Source organism: Motacilla alba, chromosome 7 (assembly GCF_015832195.1).
Source record: "Motacilla alba alba isolate MOTALB_02 chromosome 7, Motacilla_alba_V1.0_pri, whole genome shotgun sequence".
In the NCBI taxonomy this organism is placed as follows: Eukaryota; Metazoa; Chordata; class Aves; order Passeriformes; family Motacillidae; genus Motacilla; species Motacilla alba.
The window spans coordinates 33,038,309-33,060,058 of record NC_052022.1 but is presented as its reverse complement, the minus strand read 5'-3'; the positions used below and the strand labels follow the sequence as shown (position 1 = coordinate 33,060,058).

The window sequence follows — 21,750 nt, the reverse complement described above, 5'->3', positions numbered from 1 at the left end:
CCTAACATTCTCTCCATAGCATCTTAGACTCTTTTTAAGTTGCTCAGAAAAAAAAAAGATACTTTAATAAAAATACTTAGCATATCTTCTAGGAAAAAACATTAAGGCTCAAGGAAGACCATATACAAGAACACAGAGGATTACTGTTTATTAACTAATGAAATAATTGGAGAACCCACTAAAATAACATACTTAAGTGTGTGACTAGCAAACTAAAGTGCAATTCTCTTTAAATGGGAAGAACAGAAAGAAGAAATACAGCTCAGAAAGCAGGAGAGCAGCATACCTGAACTCTTCTTTTAGAGAAGGGGGTTAAGAACTGGAAACGATGGAGAAGGGCAGTAGAAGTCAGTGTGCTTCTGCTCCTGGGCCACATTACAAAAGACATGGGCACATTCTCAAAATAAAACATATTAGGAAATCCCTCTTCTTTGTATACAAGACACTGGCCTCAAACCACTTGGCTTGCTAGCACAGTATGTTGTATGATTTCCTTAACCTCCAGAAAATTCATTGTGAGACAACAGAAGATTACCTTTTCCCCCTAAAATTAAAGAAGGCATTCTGCCATACCCAGTCGGAACAATTATAATGCATGACTTTCTGACTGTTTCCATCTGCTCACCACTGAATAGCTGAAACCATCTGATGAGTGCTCTGCAATTAATGCAGCAACTTAATGCTCTGGTATTTTCTTCAACTTTTAAAAGAAGAATCTTCTGCAGCATGAAATGAGGTATTTTCAGCTCTGACATGCTTGCCTACATTATCTCCTCTGAGTGAGATATAATGTAAGAGAACATACCTAATGCATAAAGGGCATCTGCTGTCTATGACTGCTTTCATGTGGACTTTCAGCAGCTACACTATCTCTAGATGAGACTCTAAAAACCATGAGGAAAAACACCACAGCACACATCCAACCAAGACCTGATTACTGGGAAATACAGCCGTGATATAAAACTTCAGTGCAACCTACTAACAACTTAGGGCAGGGACACATTCAGCTCTCCCAGGCTGCCCTGTCCAACCTGGCTTTGGACATTTGCTGGGATGGGATAGCCACAGCTTCTCTGGGCAGCTCTGTTAACTCTCTGTGTTCACTAAACACGTACCTGGAGGGGTGTATGTCTCTACTGAAGAGTGCACCAGGACAGAGCGTCTCTTAGAGGGCATGGGCATCTTCCTCTCTTTATATTTTGCAAGTGCTGCTTGTACTGCTTCAGTGTGGACATCTAGATAGAAAATAAACAAACAGAAATGTTAGAATTTCAGTTAGGAGGACTGAATCAACGCCACTGCCTCCAGCTCCAATCCAGTGCAGAAGCAATGCTTTCCAAAGCTAGGGAAGAATATAAGCAGGGGCAAGTTGATACATTTTCCTCATAAAATCAGCCTGAAAATGCTTTCTGAGTAGCATTTTGAAAACCTCCCTGAAATAAACACTGCAGTTATAGAGTATCCAGTATGTTGGTTTTGAACTATCAGTTATTTTCATTTGGGGGGGAAATTTCAATGCAGATTCTGTACATTTGCAACAGCATTTGACTCTTCATCCTCAAAATCCAGGAAGGGAAAAGAAGTGTAAGTACATGCATACTTGAAGTTCTCACAAAACAATGCAAGTAATAAAAACAGAAAAAAGAGACTAATGGACTTAATGATCTTAGAGGTATTTTCCAACTCTAACAAAATTCTATGATTCTATATGAAGAATTGGGGAACAGACACACAGAGCTTTCACTTTCCTGAAAGCAAAGATTACCCTAAGGGGCTGAAGGGCTGTACTTTATCTTTTCTAATTTTTAAGCCAAAACTGAGATTAAAGAGGAATTCAGCGTTCAGTCAAGACCTCACTGCAGATAAAATTTAATGTATTCCAGTGATTTTTCAGCAGCTTTTTCTCTTTGACATCTACATTCCAATGGTGTCAAAAGCTAAAACTTATGCAGGAAGAAAATTAATGAGAAGTGAACAGATGTTGAGGAGGAACGAGGCAGACCAAAAATATACTTTGACTTACCACTTAAGACTCAAACTCATGAAAAGCACAATACAACATGTACACACTTAAACACAGTTACAATGGGCTGGTTGTGGTTTAGGAATGGCATTATCCAATCTACTCTTCCCTCTCAAAACACTTCAAGATAGGCACTCCTCACTCTCTTCCCCCTCTCCCTCCTCTCTGTGGTAGGATGGAAAAGAGAATTACTTGGAGGCACAAAAGGCAAAGACCATGGGTTGAGGTAAGGACAATTTACTGAGAACAGCAATGAGATATGAAAATGAACAGTAACAGCAAGACTAATGACAGAGGGTACAAGGAAAGAATGGCTATTGCTGAGTGTGGCAATCCCTGTCAATAGACAGAACCCAAAGCAGGACAGAGCCCAGGAGTGAGCACACGAGTCTGCAGGGGGCTGACCACATTTCTTCTACATGGAAACTGTTGTACAAGGTTTTTAGAATTTAACGATTCAGTCTGAAAGAAAACACATATTCTTTCAGAAAGTATCTATCTATTCTTTTGCTAAGATGCAAATACGTAACAGGTAGACAAATTTGAAGGTATGAAACTATTTGTAGGTACATAAATGTGTATGACAGACATATACTTACACAACTTACATATAATGCACAATGCAACACAATTGTACATATAATTGTACATGTAATTCTGTACATATAATATATATTGTACATATAATATACAACGTAAAGCTATCCCTGTACCTACAGGGATTTACCTTGGTGATGACTACAGTATCAGTATTTTACAGTATCTTCTTTTTAAAGAAAAAATAAATTAAGAAGTACCATTTCTGTACCAGCCCTGAACCCACTTTGGTCACGCCTAGCACAAGGCCATTCCTAAGGAACATGCCCTTCAGTCTGGCCAAATGGAGTCTACAAAATCACAAGTATCCCTGAGCACATGGTCCCAGACACCAACCAGTTCTTCACAGCAATAATGTCACTTTTCAGCCTGCAGCTCCCTGCAGATAATCTGTTCAAGCAGTATTTAAAATATGTATACATGCAAATATGCTATCCCACCTGTGTGTTCCTACAAGACTCAGGAATGTACTAAGCAGATGCTTATCTCAAAGAAGAACTTTGTGCAACCAACATGGGAGGTTCAAAGATGATGTTGTTATGAGAGAAAAAATATTAAGGAAAAAGAAAAAAAAAAAAACCCCAAAAACTCAGTAAAACCTGTACCATTTAATACAGTATTTTTTTTTGTCCTGGTCCCCCATCAGATTTTTGCTCCTGTCCTTCAGACCAAGGACTTATTAATAGAAGTTTTATAAATTAGAAATTCCCCTTTGCTAATGTCTGCCTGCCTCCTTCTCCTTGCCCACATCTAGGCTTTTAGTCAAGTCTTGGTTTCTCCTGACCCTTAGTTTTAGCTATAATTGTCCACTAATGAAGTTTATTCCCATAGATATCCAGAAGCAAATCTTTTATGTCCCCGAGTTCCAGAAAGTTTAAGCAGGATTCAACATCAAGGTTGTTTTTGCAGCCTTAAAAGTAGGAGCAAAACGTCCATTCTGCAGGATAGATTTCCTTGGCAGAACTTCCAGCCAAAACCAAGCAGGAATATTTCTAAAAAGAGACAGTAACTGTGAGATGCAGTCACTTTCACCATGCCTACATCTACATACAATTTAAAAGACATTTCTGTTACATTAACATCTCATAGGAAACAGGGGAACATAAATTGTTCTCCAGAAAAGGTCTTCCAAAGAGCAAAAGAACACACAGTATTTGTAGTCTGCATATAAATATATTAAGCCATTAAATAATGTGGCAGATTAAAAAATGAAAGCATTCTTAGACAGTTGTGCATTTTGGGAATGGAAAGGCCTAGTTGGAGGCAAGAGTATGCTGGGGCTTTTTAACAAAGCAGAGCAGGGCAGGTCATAACATCACACAGATTTGTGGGAGCAAGCATGGGAACTACTTTTTATTCCATTTCCAGAGGGCAAAATCCCTACCACCTCATCCTCTAGTCCTAACTCCCACCCCAAAACCTGGAACAGACTAGATTAACTGATAAAAATGCAACCAGGAGACAGTCAGGATGAATTTTTATTCTGTTCCATGTTTTATTTTTACAGCGCCAATTTAACTCATCATTCCCTCTATACTCATTAAAATCTATTCCTGGCTGGAAATCTTTCCCATAATATCTTGTCCTTGGACATCAGCTGAGTAGGAACATCCTCTCTCATCCAAATCAATGAAGTAATTGCTTTCACTTCCCTGGAACACTTTGTTCCTATTCCACTTTTGCTTTAAGAGCTTTTCTACATGATGAAACACATGTCAATAAAAGAAGCAAAAGGAATGAAATTATTTTAAAGAAGCAGAACACTTAGGGTACCAAAAAATTCATTAATTAGTATAAATTAAATTTTAACTGGATATTGGAATTGCAAAAAGAAGCTCTCTACCACTCTCTGGTAAATTCTTCAAAACTTACTGTGAGAGTGATTCACCACGTAACAACTGTGGAGTTCAGTTTTCTTCAGGGAATTAATCACTTATAATCAGACCAAATGTGTCACATTTTTGAGAACAGGGATCACAAATGCTCAGCAGTGATCCCTGGAAGTGATGAACAGCAAGGCCAGCATTTCATTAACACAAAGAATATATGTACCAAAGTGAGGGGAAAAAAACCCATATGCTGCCATCCAAAAAGAAGAAGAAAAAGTCTTGGAGAACTATTTCTAAGCTTCTGCACTTTATTAAGCTGCAAGCAACCATCAACAATTAATAACTTATTATAAATATTTTCTCCTTCTGCTGTAGTAAACCACATAATCTTCTCTCCCATTCTTTGTATCTATTCTCATTTTCTTTCTTTCCACATGTCCTTAAAAAAGGATTAGGGGGGAAAACTAAAATAGTTTGTGGACTATAAATCACCTACAGTCTTACAGCTCCTAAACTGTTCAGCTATTAGAAGAGCATTTTTCTTTCCTATTTGAAGCCTCTGCTCATTTATCAGCCTCTGATTCTTGTCTCTGCCTCAGGCACAGAAAGAAGAATTTCTACAGTTGGTTGAAGGAAAAAAAGATATTTATAGCCTGACCAGTGTCCCTGCTGCTCATGGATTTCAAAATATCAACAGGGAAATCAATAAGCACTATCTAGGTGGGATGGGGAGAGGATCTGGAAAAAGGTAAAATCCATGGGTTGAGATATGAACAGTAATATCTGAAGTTAATTTAAATGTAATAATAATGATGATGATCATAAAAAAAATAATAATAGACTCAGAACAAGAACAATAAAATATGAGCATTATTGTCACTTTAAATCCAAAACACAGTACTGTACCAGCTATTAAGAAGAAAATAAATACTACTCCAGCTCAAGCCTGGACAGCAGGCTTGTATTTATCAATAGTATTCACTGATGGAAATTTTTGGATAATATTTGTTGTTTGAAGACAAGTTATCTGGGGATGATAAAAACATAGAGTTGATTTAAATACACAACTCTTCTGTGAAACTATTTTAAAAAGTGCTTACAGAGAGTAAATGACAGATTAGTTGTATAAAAAGACAAAATTGTTTCACTTCCTTGCTTATTTTAAGTAATTTATGTTGATGGTTGTAAAGTACCTATAATTGCTCCAGAAAGAGATCCTGTTCTAGGAAAAGCTGCATTCTCCCCTCATCAACTACTCTTGAAAAAGACATAGCAGAACTGATGAGATTTGAAGAAAGGAAAACGAGAACTAAAGACTGGAAGGAAAGAAAGAAGAAGAAGAAGAAGCAACACAATCTCCCCTCCCCATAACAGTCTAAAGTAAGGTGTGACATTGAGGGAAGGAGGCTGTACAGAGGAGAAAGGGGAATAGATATTGGCATCCAAAAGCCATATCTACATTTCCTTGCACAGACCTGAGCACATAAAGCCTTGTCATAAATCACTAATGGGAGAAAAAAATCCAATTATGTGTGCTGTAACTAAGAACTTCGCAAATTTCCAAGTAAAGAACTTGTTCTAGGCAGAAATATTTAATGAAAAATTAGTTTGGGGAGCTGTAATAGGAAACCACAGAAGGACATGGCAGTCCCCACCAAGGACTACCTCCCAAGGATTTCCTGCTGTAGTTGTGCTTTTCTTGCAGATTTTTATTTCTGTTAGTTTAACAATAGCACATCTTACTGTCATTATTTTCTATATTATAATTTTCTATAACATATTTCCATAATTTAATAATTTTTAAAAATATTTTTAAACATGTCATTTAGCTAATTACAACACTATGCAATATTCCCTGGCATTCAGACGTTTCTTCTCTGTGTAGCTGAATACAGGCATCTTCCCCAGGAGTCTGTATATACCCACAGAATATTTCAGAAGTCTCATTCATCTTTCAGTTAGTCCTAAAGAATGTACAAGGCACATCTGCTCCAACTCTGGAGCAAGGTTTTCCATATGAGCAGGGCAAATAGGATGCAATAACCACTCTGTCCAAGCAGTGGCAAGACAAGGTGACCCAAGACCAGCCTCCTGCTCATGACGTGCAGTGCATGCCACCACTTGCACTTCTCATCCCCAAACCCAAGACGTGGAATTACCCTGCATAACAAACAGAAAAATATCCACCTAGAAGTCCAAAAGTATTTAGGAGAGAAAAGCTTTCAAACACCTGTTTTTCCTCATCATTGTGACAAGGAATTTCACAGGGAAATGGTGCACTTCAACCACCTGAAAAGTAACAATGGCAACAGGATGCAATGAGGATATCAGTATTTTCACACAATTTTCCAAAACAGGTTTGTCACTGTGGTGTCCATTTAAAATGAAGTAGAATATCCATTGTGATATTTCCCTTTTTTGTGCACTTGCTTTAAACCAGGAAATATTAGAAAGAAAGCTACAACAAATATATAACCTGGCTTTAACAAAACAACCCAAACAAGCAAGCAAAAAGATCCCCCAAATTCACACACTCTAGTCCTCAAAATTTTTAAGTAACTGTTATACAGACTGGAAACCACATTTTGTTTTCTCAGCAAATATGAAAAACCTGTTGAGCATCGTAAAATCCACAACAAGAAACACATCAGAAGACAGGTCTACAGTCTCTTTCCCTTCTTGCGTTTCCTCCAGGCTGAATTCAAACAAAACCACTCTTGTAACAAAACAAAAAGGTACTTGAAAAACATTCATTATCTCTTCCCTTCTTCCAGAGCACTACACCTTTCTGTGTAGGTGCAGGTACCATTTTACAGGCATACTTTTCCTCTTAGGACGTGTGATGCCTCGGCTGTATCTCTGTCCCTTACCGGATCGGAAGCGCTCGTCCCTCGAGTTGGTGGATCGGGATTTCTGCTGTTTGGATACCCCAGCAGTGGCTTGGGAAGAGCCTGGAACTCTGTTCTCTGCTTGCAGGGATGGATCCACACCTGAAACACAGTTTATTTTAGTATCAACTCAGCTTTGCAAACATACTATCAAGCTCCACATGTCTACATTGTTTCACTACCCTCAACACTTACTCACAAGTTCAATTGGAGAAAGACAGTACCTTTAAAAAGGGCTCATCTTCTACCCACATTTTAATCCAATTCAATCTATACCCATTTAACAGAGCAACACTCAGAAGATTCACATTTTACAAAATGCTGCAATTCTCTAGTAAGACCTCTGCAGATATTAATGCAGAATTACTGTCAGCTTCAGCTGTGTAAAAGCTCTTGCTGTAATCTAGGTTGCCTGGGTGCTTCATGTACTCCTGAAACGATGACAGACCTTCCCAGCCCCATACAAGGTAACAAAAATAAGAGGAACTGAACCACTCTCTAGTTGTTTTCTCTGCAGCTTATCAGAACAGGGCTCTAGATAACCCAGAGCAGTTGCTCATGTTTAGGCTGGCTAATATTCAGGAAGATGAACCTCAATTTTACATTGTAGGAATAAAAAATCAAAGGGGTGGACAGTAACCATTAAATATCCACTATCCCTTCCCCATCCCCAAAATGAGGAGACTCCTTGCTGGCTCTTGATCCATCAAGGACTAAATAAATTTGATTAGAAACTTCCATTTGCAATTTTATTATACATGCACACTTAAAATGTCATGTAAAAATTGCAATGCAGCTGGAAGGTTTTTTTTCACAATCCTAACATAAATATAGCTTAGTGCTGTGCTTTACAATAAACTTTCTTCAGCCATGTAAGATCTGCTGCATCAAGGTCAGTGTATTTACTCAGCCCTTGTACCACACAGGGCTCAGTATATCTTTAATTTCACTCCTTCCTCCTCTTGAAGAGCTTCTGCTTTCCTACCTGCCCTTAAGTCTTTTGAAAACAACACATTTTGGAAACAAAGTATTTGAACACCATGTTTTCAAAATGCAAATATTTACCAAAAGCAGCTCTCACTGAACTGAAGACATCATCCTAGAGGAATGTGGGTCAGTTCCTTTGCAAGGAAAGATCTCACTTTAAAAAGTAAGAAAAGGCTCCATCTCTCTCATGGGGCTTCTGTTTCCTTTGTTATGAAGTGAGTATCAGGAAAGAAATTGGCAACTACTAACAAATCTAGGAATTATAAGACATTTTATGAAGGCATTTCAGTGAGATATAGTCTTTACATTAGGAGTATAATTGGATTAAATATCCCATTTCTACCTCAATTGATGAAAAAGAACTTTCAAATACTCTATTTAAATGTAATATCCTCAGGGAAAGTGTTTTATCATATTCATGACAAGGTAAATTACTATATACCAGCTTTCTTGGGTATCTGTTAAGATCCTCAGATGAATGCACTCCATAATCCCTTTCCCAACCCCTTTACAGCTAACAGTGAGCACCTCTGGATGTTGAAGAGGCTACCTTGAGCTAGATATGGGTTCAGGGTGTGGGTATGGGAAAAATGAGCCTAATAACAGAATAACACAAGGAACATTTAATAATTCACAGAGATCCAAGTTTTAAGAAATGAGTCCGACTCCAGAGATGTGCTCCTTTCTTTTACAGTTTATAAAAAAGAACAAACACATTCTCACCTAATTTTTCCTGTTTTCCAAAAGTAAAGCTTTTTAAACAGATGACAGACTATCTAACAACAACTGCATTCCCCAATGGGATATATGGAGACAGCCCAGGAAACAAACCAAAGGGTCCTCAGTGGAGCAGAACAGAATATGTGTTTACCAATACACAGACCTAGCACTCCTTGAAACACTTAAGCAGAATTCTGGCTGTAACAGAAAAACAAATGTAGTCTGCCAACTGAATTGATTCAACAGATCTGATAAGTGGTGAAAACACTGCAGAATTCTATTCCACATTTCACTTGAACACAAGTTTTCCATAACCACAGGTCAACAGTCCAGGGGGATTTGCTGATCTGGAAACAATAAACATCAACTTCAGATTTTGTTACAAAGACTGAGGCAAGTCATCTCCTTAAGGCTGAGCCAAGCAAACAGCCAAGGAAAGGGTTAGGGCTGTCCATCCAGAAGGCCAAGGGATAACACAGTAACTACGATGGTACAAGAGAACAGGCAGCAGGGCTGGGAGCCTCCCTCAGCTAAGACTGCTTAAGAAATTCTCAGAAAACATTATATCTACATCATTTTTGTGTAATTTTGTCAAAAGAGACCTTGGGTGAAAAAGATAGCAAAAGAAAACCATAACATTTTGTTGGTGTGCCATTTCTTTTCCTCCAGGAAGTTTGTTACTTGTAAGCAGAAAAGAGATTAATGTTCCCCCCAATTCCTTACTCTTCCCATTTGCAGCCTTATAGTAACTACACAGACTTGAAATCAGGACTTGTAAGAGGCCCTTTTCCACCCTGTGATCCCCTGTGGGAGGAAAATAATCTGGAAAATGAGATGACTGGTGTAACCCATCAGCAGATGACAACCTGCATGCAGGATGTCCTGAGCCATGTGCAACCCAAGCACTGCTTTTTGGCCACACCAATCCTGGGGGCAGGAGAAGCAGGGAAGAAGTGACCACACATAACAACAGGAGTCCATGACTAACTCCAACACCAGAGCACTCTCCTCCTCTCAAGACTAAGATCAGATTTTTGCAAATCAGAGATATTGTGATGAAGTATGTATCAGTAAATCTCAGACGTTCCTTTGAAATTAGGATGAGGCATGAAATCCTTGCACTATTAGAAACCACAACTCCGTTTCTTTGGATTAAGTCTCCCTTCTTGCTTTCTCAAAGCAGGTGCAAAAATAGCAACAATGAATCTGAAAAATATCACTTTTTGGTAAAAATAGTAAGATAGTGGATCTGACTCTTAGGCTACGAAACTATGTGCCAGTAAAATGCTGTTCCACAAGCCTGGCGAGCTTGTTCATTTATTCTCCTACTATGCAAATCACTACCTTAGCCTTCAGCAAAAGCAGATGGGTAATTAGGCGAAGTCTCCCCACTCACACCAACATCTTTACAGAAAAGACATAGACTAAAGGCACTTGATCCACTATCACTGCATTTTCTCCATTTTTAACTTGCTCAAAGCTAGCAAGAATGAAGTCACCTTAAAAATGCTCTTTGTTCCAACTAACTGAACAATTTGCTTCTACAGGATGAAATTAAAAATAATATTTGAATTATTCCTGTATTCTTGCATCCACAAGCACTGGAGAATCAAGACTAACACTGGCATTTCAAGCAATTTTCATTTATACAAGCAAAAATGATTTTACTGTAAAAGCAGGGAAGAGCTGCCAGGACAAGGAAGATTCTCTGCTGGCATCAGTGGGGAGGATGAGCAGTTAAAGACATTAGGTGGGTAGAGACAAAATTTTCAAAACATAATGTACTAAAGAGCTCTGTAGAGAGAAGAGGGGAAGAGGGAGGCCAAAGAGGAAACTCCAGACTCTTTGTACATTATGAAATCTTTCTGCAGCTATTGAACTGGTGTAGAAATAAGAAAGGAACAAATGACAGCAGCCAGGTTCAAAGTGCGAAAAGAAAGGAAAAGGTATGACAAGGTAGAAAATCCATAAAGTGGAGGTCTGGCTCTGGGGCAGATACTGAGTATCCAGTCCTCACTCAAGTTCAGCGTTACCATCCTTAACCGTCACATCCCATTTCAGAACATATTACCTGCTGTACACACATTTTTATCTTCAAGATCCAGTTCTGGAAGTGTTCACACCTTCCAGATTAGAGGGACTGAACAAGGGTTTACCCAATGTAATTTATTACCCAGAATACGGTATCAGAAATTCAAGAGATTAGAAAAAATAATGATAACAAAAGGCATTGTACACAGGCATTATGTTTGACAACCTTCCATGATTCTGTAATATTTTCCTCTACTCAAGGAAGTAAATTCCAGCTCATAAGCTCCCACTTGAAGGCTATGAAACCATTTTAAGGGCATTAACACTTTCCATTCAAGGAAGCATGGAACAGCAGCAAAGAATACAAAAGCACAGAAGACGCTTGCTATAAATTCAATGAAACCAAATACAAGCCAGGATTTGGATCCAATGCAGAGAATACAAACACTGACTAAACCACCTCAATGAAAATATCCACAAATAAGAGATACACTTATTTAGACACTATGACAGACTGGTAAGCAGAACACCCACAGGGCATTAGCTAGAACTTTAATTTCTCAAAACAATAGTCTGTTTTAAGCAGCAGTTCAGGAGGTGCTTCACAAGCAGCCCAGCACTCCTAATGTACAAGGATGTGCGCTGAATTGAAAAGGCACAGGAATAGCAATCTCTTGGTATTTTGAGAAACTGAGCAATGAAGCTATAAACTGCTTTTTCAACTAGCCCATGTGAACACATTACATTTTCACATACCTCATTTAAACCAAATATACCAAAGATCCAACCAAATTAGCCAATTAAAATTTGGATGTCCTTTGATCATAGCCATTGTACCCATAGTATAAAGTGGGAATTTTAACTCCATAGCACCAAGAAAGGTACTTATATGTTTTTTCCTTCAATTATAAGAAATTATAAAGCTTTTGTAGACTCCCAAGACACCAGAGTAAGTTGCACATTCCTTAAAAATGGAACTACAGGTACTAAGTGCTCTAGGGGTAAAACCCCACTCTAATGGAATGAGAGGCTGATTTATGGGTACTTCTTACCCACAAAGATGCAAAACCAAAAAATTACAGTTATACAGAATCACAGAGCAAACCAGGTTGGAGGGACCTTGAAGATCACCTGGTCCAGCCAGGAATAGAACACACATGTATTCCTGGTAGCAGCAGAAACATTTTTCAGAGACATAAAACCATGAAAACATAAGAAAAATACAAGTATGGGACATGCCAGCCTCATCCAAAATTAGAGGAGGTTTTATCATAATTTAAGATGATAATTTAATTTAAGATGAAAATATCAAAATGGTTAACATTTCAATTTTGCTGGAGCAGAAGTGCTAAGGAAGAAAATAATAAAAGAAAATAATTTTAGAGTGGAATCACTCTGACCCCAGAGGAGAAATGAAGTAACTCACCAAGGTGTTCTTCTAGCACTAACTAAATTCAGTGAAATATTTTCCAGGGACTACTCTGTAAAGCAACATCAGGACACTAACTGCAATTGCAACCTCATTTATGCAGCCAAAGAGGCAACTTGAAAATAACCAGTGACGCTGTAAAAACATCAGTAAGAAATCAGGATAATCGGGAAACAACCATCACAAGGCAGGAGTTTTACTTGAGGTGTTAGAAAGGAAGTTCAAGACCATCACCTGCCCATCAGGACAGAATTCTCACTGTAAGTGCTGCTTATTTTATTGTGTTATTTCTGAATGTTTTTACACCCCAGCTCTACCCACATTCTAAATCACCCTCTGCCATGTATCTGATGTTATCCATCACTCAGAAGCTTCACCATGCAGCATGCCAGATTGCCTACAGATATAATTAATTATTTCCTCAGAGTTTTATCTGTAATTTGCATGCAGAGGTTGACTGAGGAAGCCAATTACTGACTGTTAAATTTTACTTCATTAAAATAATTAATTACTGTTTAATGCTTGCTATTACTCAACACTTGGTTTTGATTTTGCACAGTGCACTTGGTTGGACCAGTGAAAAATAACCCATTCTAGTTATTATTTCCATATAATTACAGAGTTTTATGGTTCCTAAGCAAAATCTTTACATTTCCACTAACTCTTCATCACTGCAGATTTAGAATTTCAGAATACAAAACAATCTACAGGAATGAGACTCTCGAATCACAGGGTGTTCTGCTTAATTTTCCTGTTAATTGAAAATGTGCTTTGCAGCCACTTCTGTTCACCAAGCCCTCTGTGGGGCTGTTTAACACTGTCTGGGTAATGATTTGGCTCCCCACAGATTCAGCTATAGAGTGCAGCAGAACATAGCCCAAACCATTTTAGATGGTATTGAGAGAGCAGGAGTTTGCACATGATGAGTTTGTAGGTAGCAGTTGATGAGGTGTAAGAGAGAAAGTTAAACTTCCAGAACCCAAACCTATGGGCATGCAAGTGCATTTTTAAGACATAAAGCTGTAGAAAGACATGATTCAGTGATCCTGGGGACGTCAAATCATAGAGCAAGAACTCAACAAATGTAAAATTCTAACATTCATCAGTCTGCAAAGACTTGATGGATACTGAACCTCATGAATCCTATCAGGAATGCTGCAATTAAATTGTTAATGATAAAAAATTTCTGCGGGCTCAAAGCCTCTGGGACTCCCACACACTATTCTGAGCCATGCTGAAGCTGTGTCAATTAAGGAAATTTCAAGTTAGAACTGGGTTAATGGAGCATATGTCAGGAAACTGAACCAGGCAGTTAGATTAATGTTTTAAGCAAATTTTATCTTTTTGCCAGAGCATCATGCTTTGTGCTCAGAGGCAGACAGCCTATTCATATTTTTAACATATTAAAGCTAGATTCCTGTCAGCTTAATGCTAATCTAGGGAGAAGTGGTAAAAAAAGATGAGGTAATCTGGTACTTCTTAGAAAATGTGGTATCAAGCAAGTAGGACAAACCACAGGATTTGCTGACTCATTAAACTACTGCTTAAGGCGATTAGGGAAAATATAGCTGAACAAGGAGAAAAATCTTTAAGCAGCTGAAAATCTAAACTTACTTTAAAGAGTATGGCAGACAAAGTACTGGAGTTGTCTAAGCTATGCTTGAGAGCTCAGTACTTGAATATTTGTGCAAACAGCTTGTGAGAGCTGAGAAGAAAAATATAAAGTAAAACCCCCACTGTCAATAGAAAGGAGTGAAGGCAGAGTAAATCAAACATGATGAGAGATTAAACAAGAGACAGAAATCCAAAGACATGACTTTCTAGGAGACAAAGTGTATTGACGCAATATTTCTACTAATTGTGAATCCTCAGTCAAAATCCATACCTCACCTGGTCTCAGAATCTTTAACTAAGTTGAGTTAGAGGACAGTGTATTTTGAACAGAAAACTGAGACAGTTCTTTCCAGAAAAATGGTCTAAGGAGGAGAAGCTGTGGCAAGTACAGGTAGAGCTTGCTGCTGACTGTCAAAGTTATCCTAAAAATCCAAACTGCTTCTTTGCAAGGAACAAACCATTTTAAAGAGATGAGTTTGGTTCTGCTTGGCCTACAGAGATTACAAATTTGCTAAGGGAAAGCATTCATCTATTCTTATATAAATCCCCAAATCCAAATAAAAACCAAAACCACAAAAAAGAAACATTTGCTAAGACCCATGACGAAACAACAGATTACGTTCTGACTGTTCAACACTGTCTCAGTTTACAGTGTCTCATTATTGCTTCCACTCACCTTAGTTTTCTTCTCATTTCCCCTTATCTTACAATCTGTCAAGCTATGGAAAATTGGGGGATTATAGAACACCAAATCTCAGAGGCAGCATAACAGCCCTAAACCCCGAGTGATTTCAGTGTCCTAGCATAAAAATAAATTTTAAAAAGCTGGGCACTTAAAAAAGCACTTTAAAAAGCATCCACTTAAAAAGCTGTGGATGATGAAGTCTGATAATAACCAGCTTCAGAAGTAATAGTTTATATATAAAAAAGTCAGTACTCTGAAGACACAGAAGGGGTGAGGGAGTGTGTGGAAATGGGGTGAGGCACAGGGCGAATGCAAAAACCAGCACATTAAAGCATGAGAGTGAGGACCACTGAGCATTTTCATCTAAGGAAAGCAGCCAATTCGCTTTTAGCAATAACTTTATTAATTTCTAGAGTTATCTTAAAGTCTCAGACGCAGTTGTCAAACTGAAGTTTGCTGACAAAAATGCTACCATTTAACATTTCATATAAAACTATAAAAATATCTATTTCAGGCTTTTTCCTTGCTCTGCACTTCTCTGTGACAGCCATTTCCCACTGCTGGTTACATGCCATATCAAACACTATTATAATTCATCCAGTCTATTTAGTGAGAACTTTCCATTTTATATTTTCACAGATTTGGCACAAAGATGTAACTTCCATGCAGTTTCTCACCTTGAATTAGTGGTATATACCGTGCTAACAGCTTTGCCCTCTTCTTTTCATATCCTTTCTGAGTGATGTCTCCTAAAGAAAAGAAGAAATAAATACATGTTGTTTGGAAATTCTACATTTAAATCTTGGCGTCAAGCACATTCTGTCAGCAACATATTAGTGAAAGAGTTTTTAACAAATCAAACTATGCAGAGAAAAAAACAACAACAAAAAAGGCATTAATTACATATATATATATATGGATTCAGCCTACCTCTGGCCAAGTAGAATCTCATTTACTCACTCAGATTTTACACAGAAGAGTTCTTACTCAGTATTTTAAAATGATTCTCAAGTACTTTCCTTAATCCATAAGGACTGTGTTTAATCTTTTGCTTAATATTCTTCATTTCCTCAAATATCTGCCTCACCCCTATATCAGAGAACACTAACAGACACAAAGTCATTTCATTCTGCCACCCCCAACCTCCATCCAAGTGAATATGCATCATTTCAAGCTATTGACACTTTCCCAAAACAAGAAATGGGAGTTCAAAGACATTATTCAAAAGAGGTAAGAAAAACAAATGCACATCCTGGAGTGTTTCAATTATTGCAGGTTTTTCAAAATACAATCCGCCAGTCCTTCCTCATAAACCCATGTAAATGTTCTATATAAAATTTGGACACAAGATAGAAATTACCATTTTTCTTGAGCAGAAAAAAAAATTAGCAGAAGAAATACACAAAAATGTAATTTTTATGTATATATAGTATTATTATATCAAAATGAGAATTAGATCAAACTAAAACAAAGCACTACAAATGCCCAAGCAGATTTGTCTGCCTGGGAACATGTGGTCAAAATGACAAACTACACTTTTTATGAAAAAAAAGAAAAGGCTATCAGAAGATATCTTCTTTCAGAAGAAGAGATGCATAATTATCAATTATGGAAGAAATAAAAAACCCAAACCCAATAGACATGAAGCACCAGTAAGAAGAATAGTTTTTCTCAAACTAGAAGTAATTTGGAAGGCTAAAGCTCAGCAAATTCTTTAAGAATCAAAACTGTACCTTACACAAAAATGCTGCACTGTAAGCTCAGTGAAGATATCAATTTGCACAGCTTCATAAATGCTCCACATAATCTTTATCCCAACCCTCTGTGCAGCTCAGCCTCTGCCAGGTACCACCCAAGTGCCCAGGTAAGCCAAGATCAAAAGGCAGGGTTGAAGAGAGAGAGTCCTATTCAAACCAGAGTACTTCACACGCTGGCATCTTGCTGCACTTGGGATTCTTTGATTTTGCTGGAATGCTGACTTGAAGGACTTTCCTTGAATGAGGTTAAGCAAAGGACAATGTCAAAAGCATCTCTGTCGCTTTCTGCAGCACCGTGGCAGGTCGAGCTGTGCTGCCCAGCCAAGCTGGGCTTTGTTCCTTTCTCCAAAGCCTGGGGGTGGGGCTCTTCCTAACAACTGTTCCCCCCTTGCCCCAGAGCCTCAGGGGGATTCACCCATCATATGGGGTTTTTGTGATCCCTCATTTCTTCCAAAAAGGGCCACTTTGCCACATTGGTACACTGGGGCCACAGCTGCTGTCATTTAGCCTCACTTTCTTCCGAGTTACTGGATTACACAAAAGCAATCTGAGGTTCCTTGGCCTCAGCAAGGCAGCTGGGAAGCCTGCATAAAGCCAGACATTGGGCTGAGCTGTTAGAGCTCTGTTTAGAAGAGATCTTTACTTGAAATATTTGAAGTATGGTAAAGTATGTATCATAAAATATGTCAAAGGTACTAAGAAAATTAATCTAGACAGAGATGAAAGTGGTAGCATTACTTAGAATGATCTATAAAAATATATTCTTCATTAGTGCACACAAGAATCTGTCATGTAGCTACCCTGATTCTGCCCAGGCGTGGTTCTATTCCACCATGTTAGCACTAGACCTAACAGAATCTTAATGCCAAATTCACTAAATGGAACTGAGAATGGATCTGAGAGCCTGGCACTTGCTAAAGAGGGAAATGGCTCCTGGTCCCCAGGTTGCAGAGGTCAAGAGCAGAAACATTTCTAAATGAGCTGACTGTACATGAAACATGGATGAACCTAATCAGCTGGATCAGCTCTGCAAGATGAAACCTTTAAGAACTGCACTGTTTGGCCACTGGTGAGCACAGCCACAATTGCAGGTCTGTCACCTTGGCTGCAGAAACCTTTGCCAGTTCCTTCAGGATAAAGTCAAGGGCACCAGCACTGGCTTCTGCTTCAGAGGTGGCTCCTGGGTGGCTTGGAAAGGCAGGCAAATTGCCAGACTAAAACATAACTCACATGTCATCTGTAGAAGTACTTAAAGCATATCCCCCATGTTTCTGGGACAGACTATCATTGTATCTGAAAAGTTAGTGGAGGTGGAAGAATCAATTCAGCAGACATCTTTGCTAATTCTATGTCTTAAACAACCTTTTTAAAAAGACACTGAAGATGAACCAGAGATCAAAATACAAATCCTTTAAGATAAACTACAGAAACACTGGAAAAGATGTGAGAAAGTTAAGGAACCATGTCAGAAATTAAACAGTCTAAAGAAAACTGGAAGTGGTTTGGGACATATTTTCTCCATATGCACACCTGTGAACTTCAAGCTGGGACACACACAGGTGTGCCACCAAAAGATTGTGCCCATGACAGTTCACAATCATTTTTATTCAACACACAAGCTTTTATCACCACCTAAATCTAGGAACCAGAACAACTCCTCCAAACCTACGACTAGTACCCATTCCAAGACTTACCTGGCACATGTTCTCCCAGACACTACACTTATGTAAATCAGGCAAAAGCCAAACTCATCAACAGGCAATAAAGGAACTAAAAGATGAAAATCATTACTTGCAATCAAAGAAAGATTTGGATCTCCAAACTATACAGCAGCCAACACTTGCTGCCATCCCTGAGATACAGGCTCTGATAGTTCTGTGCCTACCACATCTGGTAGGTCGACTGCTACCTTAATTTAGCTTGCATATGATGAGCTAAGTGAAGTGTGAAAACATCTTGATTGGAATCTTTCATATGACAGGAATCTCTTTAAAATGGAAATGGCTTCTGATCATTTCATATGGTGATGCATTTGACTAAGCCATTAGAAATGCTATTTCAAAGACCCTATTTGAAACATCCTGAGAGCATCACCATGCCTTTAAAGCAGTATTAGAAATTTAACACGACTTCACTGAACAGGCATGGTACTGGTAATTCCTAATTTGCAGCAGGACTTGCACCCCTTTGAGGGAATTTAAGTAATCGAAGTATAAAACTTGTCTGATGTCAAAGCAGCAGCAAGGAGATATACAACTATATATATGCTGAATTTCATTAAGCCTTTGCACATACAACAGAATCACTGACACATCAAGTTCTAGACACCAGGCAAATACTGACTGGCTAATTATATGTATCTTAATGATAGAAAGGGAATGAATTTGACGAATATGTTAATATCAAAGATTTGGTCTTCCACTCTGTTCACAATTACACAGTGGGATTACACACTATATTTTACAATACCATTAATTGCCTAATAAATTCTAGAAGGAATTATCAAAATAAATAAATTTAGTTTGATCAAGCCATTAGGAATTTTGCAATTGACAAAGCAATCCAAAGCCACATTCAGAATTAGAAAATTTGAAATTAGAATAAGAAAATTCTATTCTGACACATTTACATAGCACCTTTTCACCCTGAAGTCTCAAAGCAGTTGCAGGACAAAGGCACCACTTGTATTTTACAACTTTAAAAAGCCAAGGATGGGTGAATCCTGCAGTCCAGAGAGGATGTCCAAAGTCAGTGCATTCCAGGTTATTCTGTTCCATACAACCCACACTTGTGAAGTGTATGTGTAAGTAGGGAGAAGAGAGAGCTGCTCCTTTTAAACTCTGGCACTGCCTGGCTTAAACACTTATTTGCTTCATCTGCCAGGAGTCAGCACCTGACAGCGCAAAAGAAGGTTAAATAAACAGACCACAAAAGCAGCCTTAGCAGCAGTTTCTAGGCTCAGTTAAGCCAAATTAATGAATTGTTCTTCCCCTGCTGCAGTAAATCCTTAAGCTTGGTCCATAGGGAGACAGGAAAAGCTGCAACTCTACCACTTCCCTTCTATGCTGTTGGAGCTCCCTGAAGAACACAGACACAGACTGACAGATGCCAGCTATATGTACACCCGTGGGTGAACAACATCTATCACACCAGCTACCGCTTCCAGTTCTCATTAGGATGGAGATCAGTAACTCTGCCATCCCCTTCAAAAGGCTGAGGAAAGCTTCACACGGGGGGGGGGGGGAAGGAATGGGAATCCTCTGGCCCATAGGGAATGTACTGTCTGCTTCCACAAAAGCCAACAAAAGAAGTTGGGAAAAAACAGACTAGGAGTGGTCAGGCAGACCAATGGACAGGATATTTAAACTTCAAGCCAAAAATTAGAGCTTGATGTTTACTTATGAATAACTCTAACATGGTTATTTTGGTAAGATTCCATAGTGAAAAGCTTCAGAAAGAATGCTGTATACATGCAATGTGCTCCCCATCATGGAAATGCTATTTCAAAACAACCAAAATCTCAGTGCACCATAGAAATGAAAACACTCAGAGTTTCTGTTTGTCACTTCCTAGCTGCATCAAGGATAAAATATCAAAGTAGAATAACTGTCTGACATGCAGTAACCAACTATTATAATGAATGAGGCCAGAAATAATTATCTGAACCAAGTCGTTCCATGGTATTCACAAAAAATTCCACGAAAACTGCCTCTAGATTTGCCTGAAGATGCAAAACTAGAAACAACCAGGCATGGAGGAATCAAAGAAAAGCCTTTCTAAAGCACACTTTCTTTTCCTTTCTCATCCTTCACAGACTCATTATATATGGCATAGTGATTAACACAATGAAGATCCTTTAGATTATTAAACTGGTATGAAACTTTATTTTTATGGTGTATTTTTGGATGCCAGCAACACTGATTTTTTATTTCCTCCTTCTATTAGTATGCAAGAAGTTACCCCATATTTAAACTTTGCTAGTAACCAGAAAGATCACAACAAAGGTGCCATTTAGGCATGATGCACCACACCAAAGACTAAAGAAGACTGATTCAAAAATCCATGACTATGGAAATGTCCAACTCATTTATGAGACCACGAAAATAATTTAAAAACCCACTAGCAAACTCCAAAATACTCCAACAGCAGCATAAGACTCAAAATTCACCAAGTATGTTAAAAACATACAATGAGAAGGTCTGTAACCCGCAGTGTCTACTCCATACACAAGTTATTTCAGTTTGTAAACTATGAAACTTTTTCAATGGATTTCTAGGTCTCAGTTTCAGATTTGATTAGTTTCCTGACATGACATCACCATGTCCTCACATGCACTGTAAAACCATGCTTTTAGAGAAAAGATTTACAGTTAATCTTGAAATAACAGGTGAGGGGGGTGGCTACTGGGCAAAATTTTATGGTGAATGCAGACACTATGACTTCTTAAAATAAAACACTGGCATATTTTAAACAAACAAACTTCATCAATATTCATGTTAAAGCTACATAAATAACATAATATAATATAATTTTACTAAAAAATCAGACCTCACTGATATATTGGGTGCACATAAATCATCTGACATGATCACAAAGAATCAGATGAATGATTCAGAGATCCTGGCTGAACTACAGAATGATAAACTGAAAAAAAGAAAAAAAAAAAGAAACCAGCTGAATTATTCACAGAAGGAGGCAGCAAAGCAAGCCAGCTGGTGCACACAGACATCCTCTCATGGCAGGGAAAAATACCCATCAATCCCTATTAGGACCAGAACAGTTCAGTGCCAGTACATTTGGGAAGCCCCAGCATGGGTCCCAGTGGTGGCTAAACTTATTTACAATTTATTTCCAGTTGCAACACTACTCATTAAGTGTATTTTCTGCTGAAATGGAGCTCTCCCTGAACAGCGTGAACCAAATATTGGCAACAAAATGTTGAGCAGGGAGGTTGGATCAGATGAACCCACTGTGGTCCCTCTCAACCTGGCCCATTCTGTGATTCTGTGGTTTCTGCCAACTGCCCCTTTTTCCTTGCTTATCTGTTAAAAAGACCCAAAGGAAAGCCAGGTTTGGTGTCTGCAGTCTCAGATGCTCAAGCCCCCAGCCAGCACCTGTTTGAGGTTGAATGTAACATGCTGATCCCAGGCTCCGGCCAAGGCAGGGGATCAGCAGCAGAATTTTCTATGA

The 21,750-nt window shown here is 38.5% G+C and overlaps 1 protein-coding gene across 7 annotated transcripts in view; it reads right to left on the bottom strand.

The window, feature by feature from the left end:
* The window catches only part of DIP2A (disco interacting protein 2 homolog A), an 84,329-nt gene that overhangs the window by 43,933 nt on the left and 18,646 nt on the right, over nucleotides 1-21,750 (bottom strand). For all 7 annotated transcript variants that reach the window (XR_005257531.1, XM_038142134.1, XM_038142136.1 and 4 more), the window contains exons 2-4: nucleotides 15,481-15,552; nucleotides 7,320-7,439; nucleotides 1,116-1,235 (exon numbers count right to left, since the gene is read on the bottom strand). Coding sequence is in view for 6 of the 7 variants with exons in the window: in XM_038142134.1 (XP_037998062.1) it covers nucleotides 1,116-1,235; nucleotides 7,320-7,439; nucleotides 15,481-15,552 (312 nt within the window). In the remaining variant the exon portion in view is untranslated. The remainder of the gene's footprint in view (nucleotides 1-1,115; nucleotides 1,236-7,319; nucleotides 7,440-15,480; nucleotides 15,553-21,750) is intronic.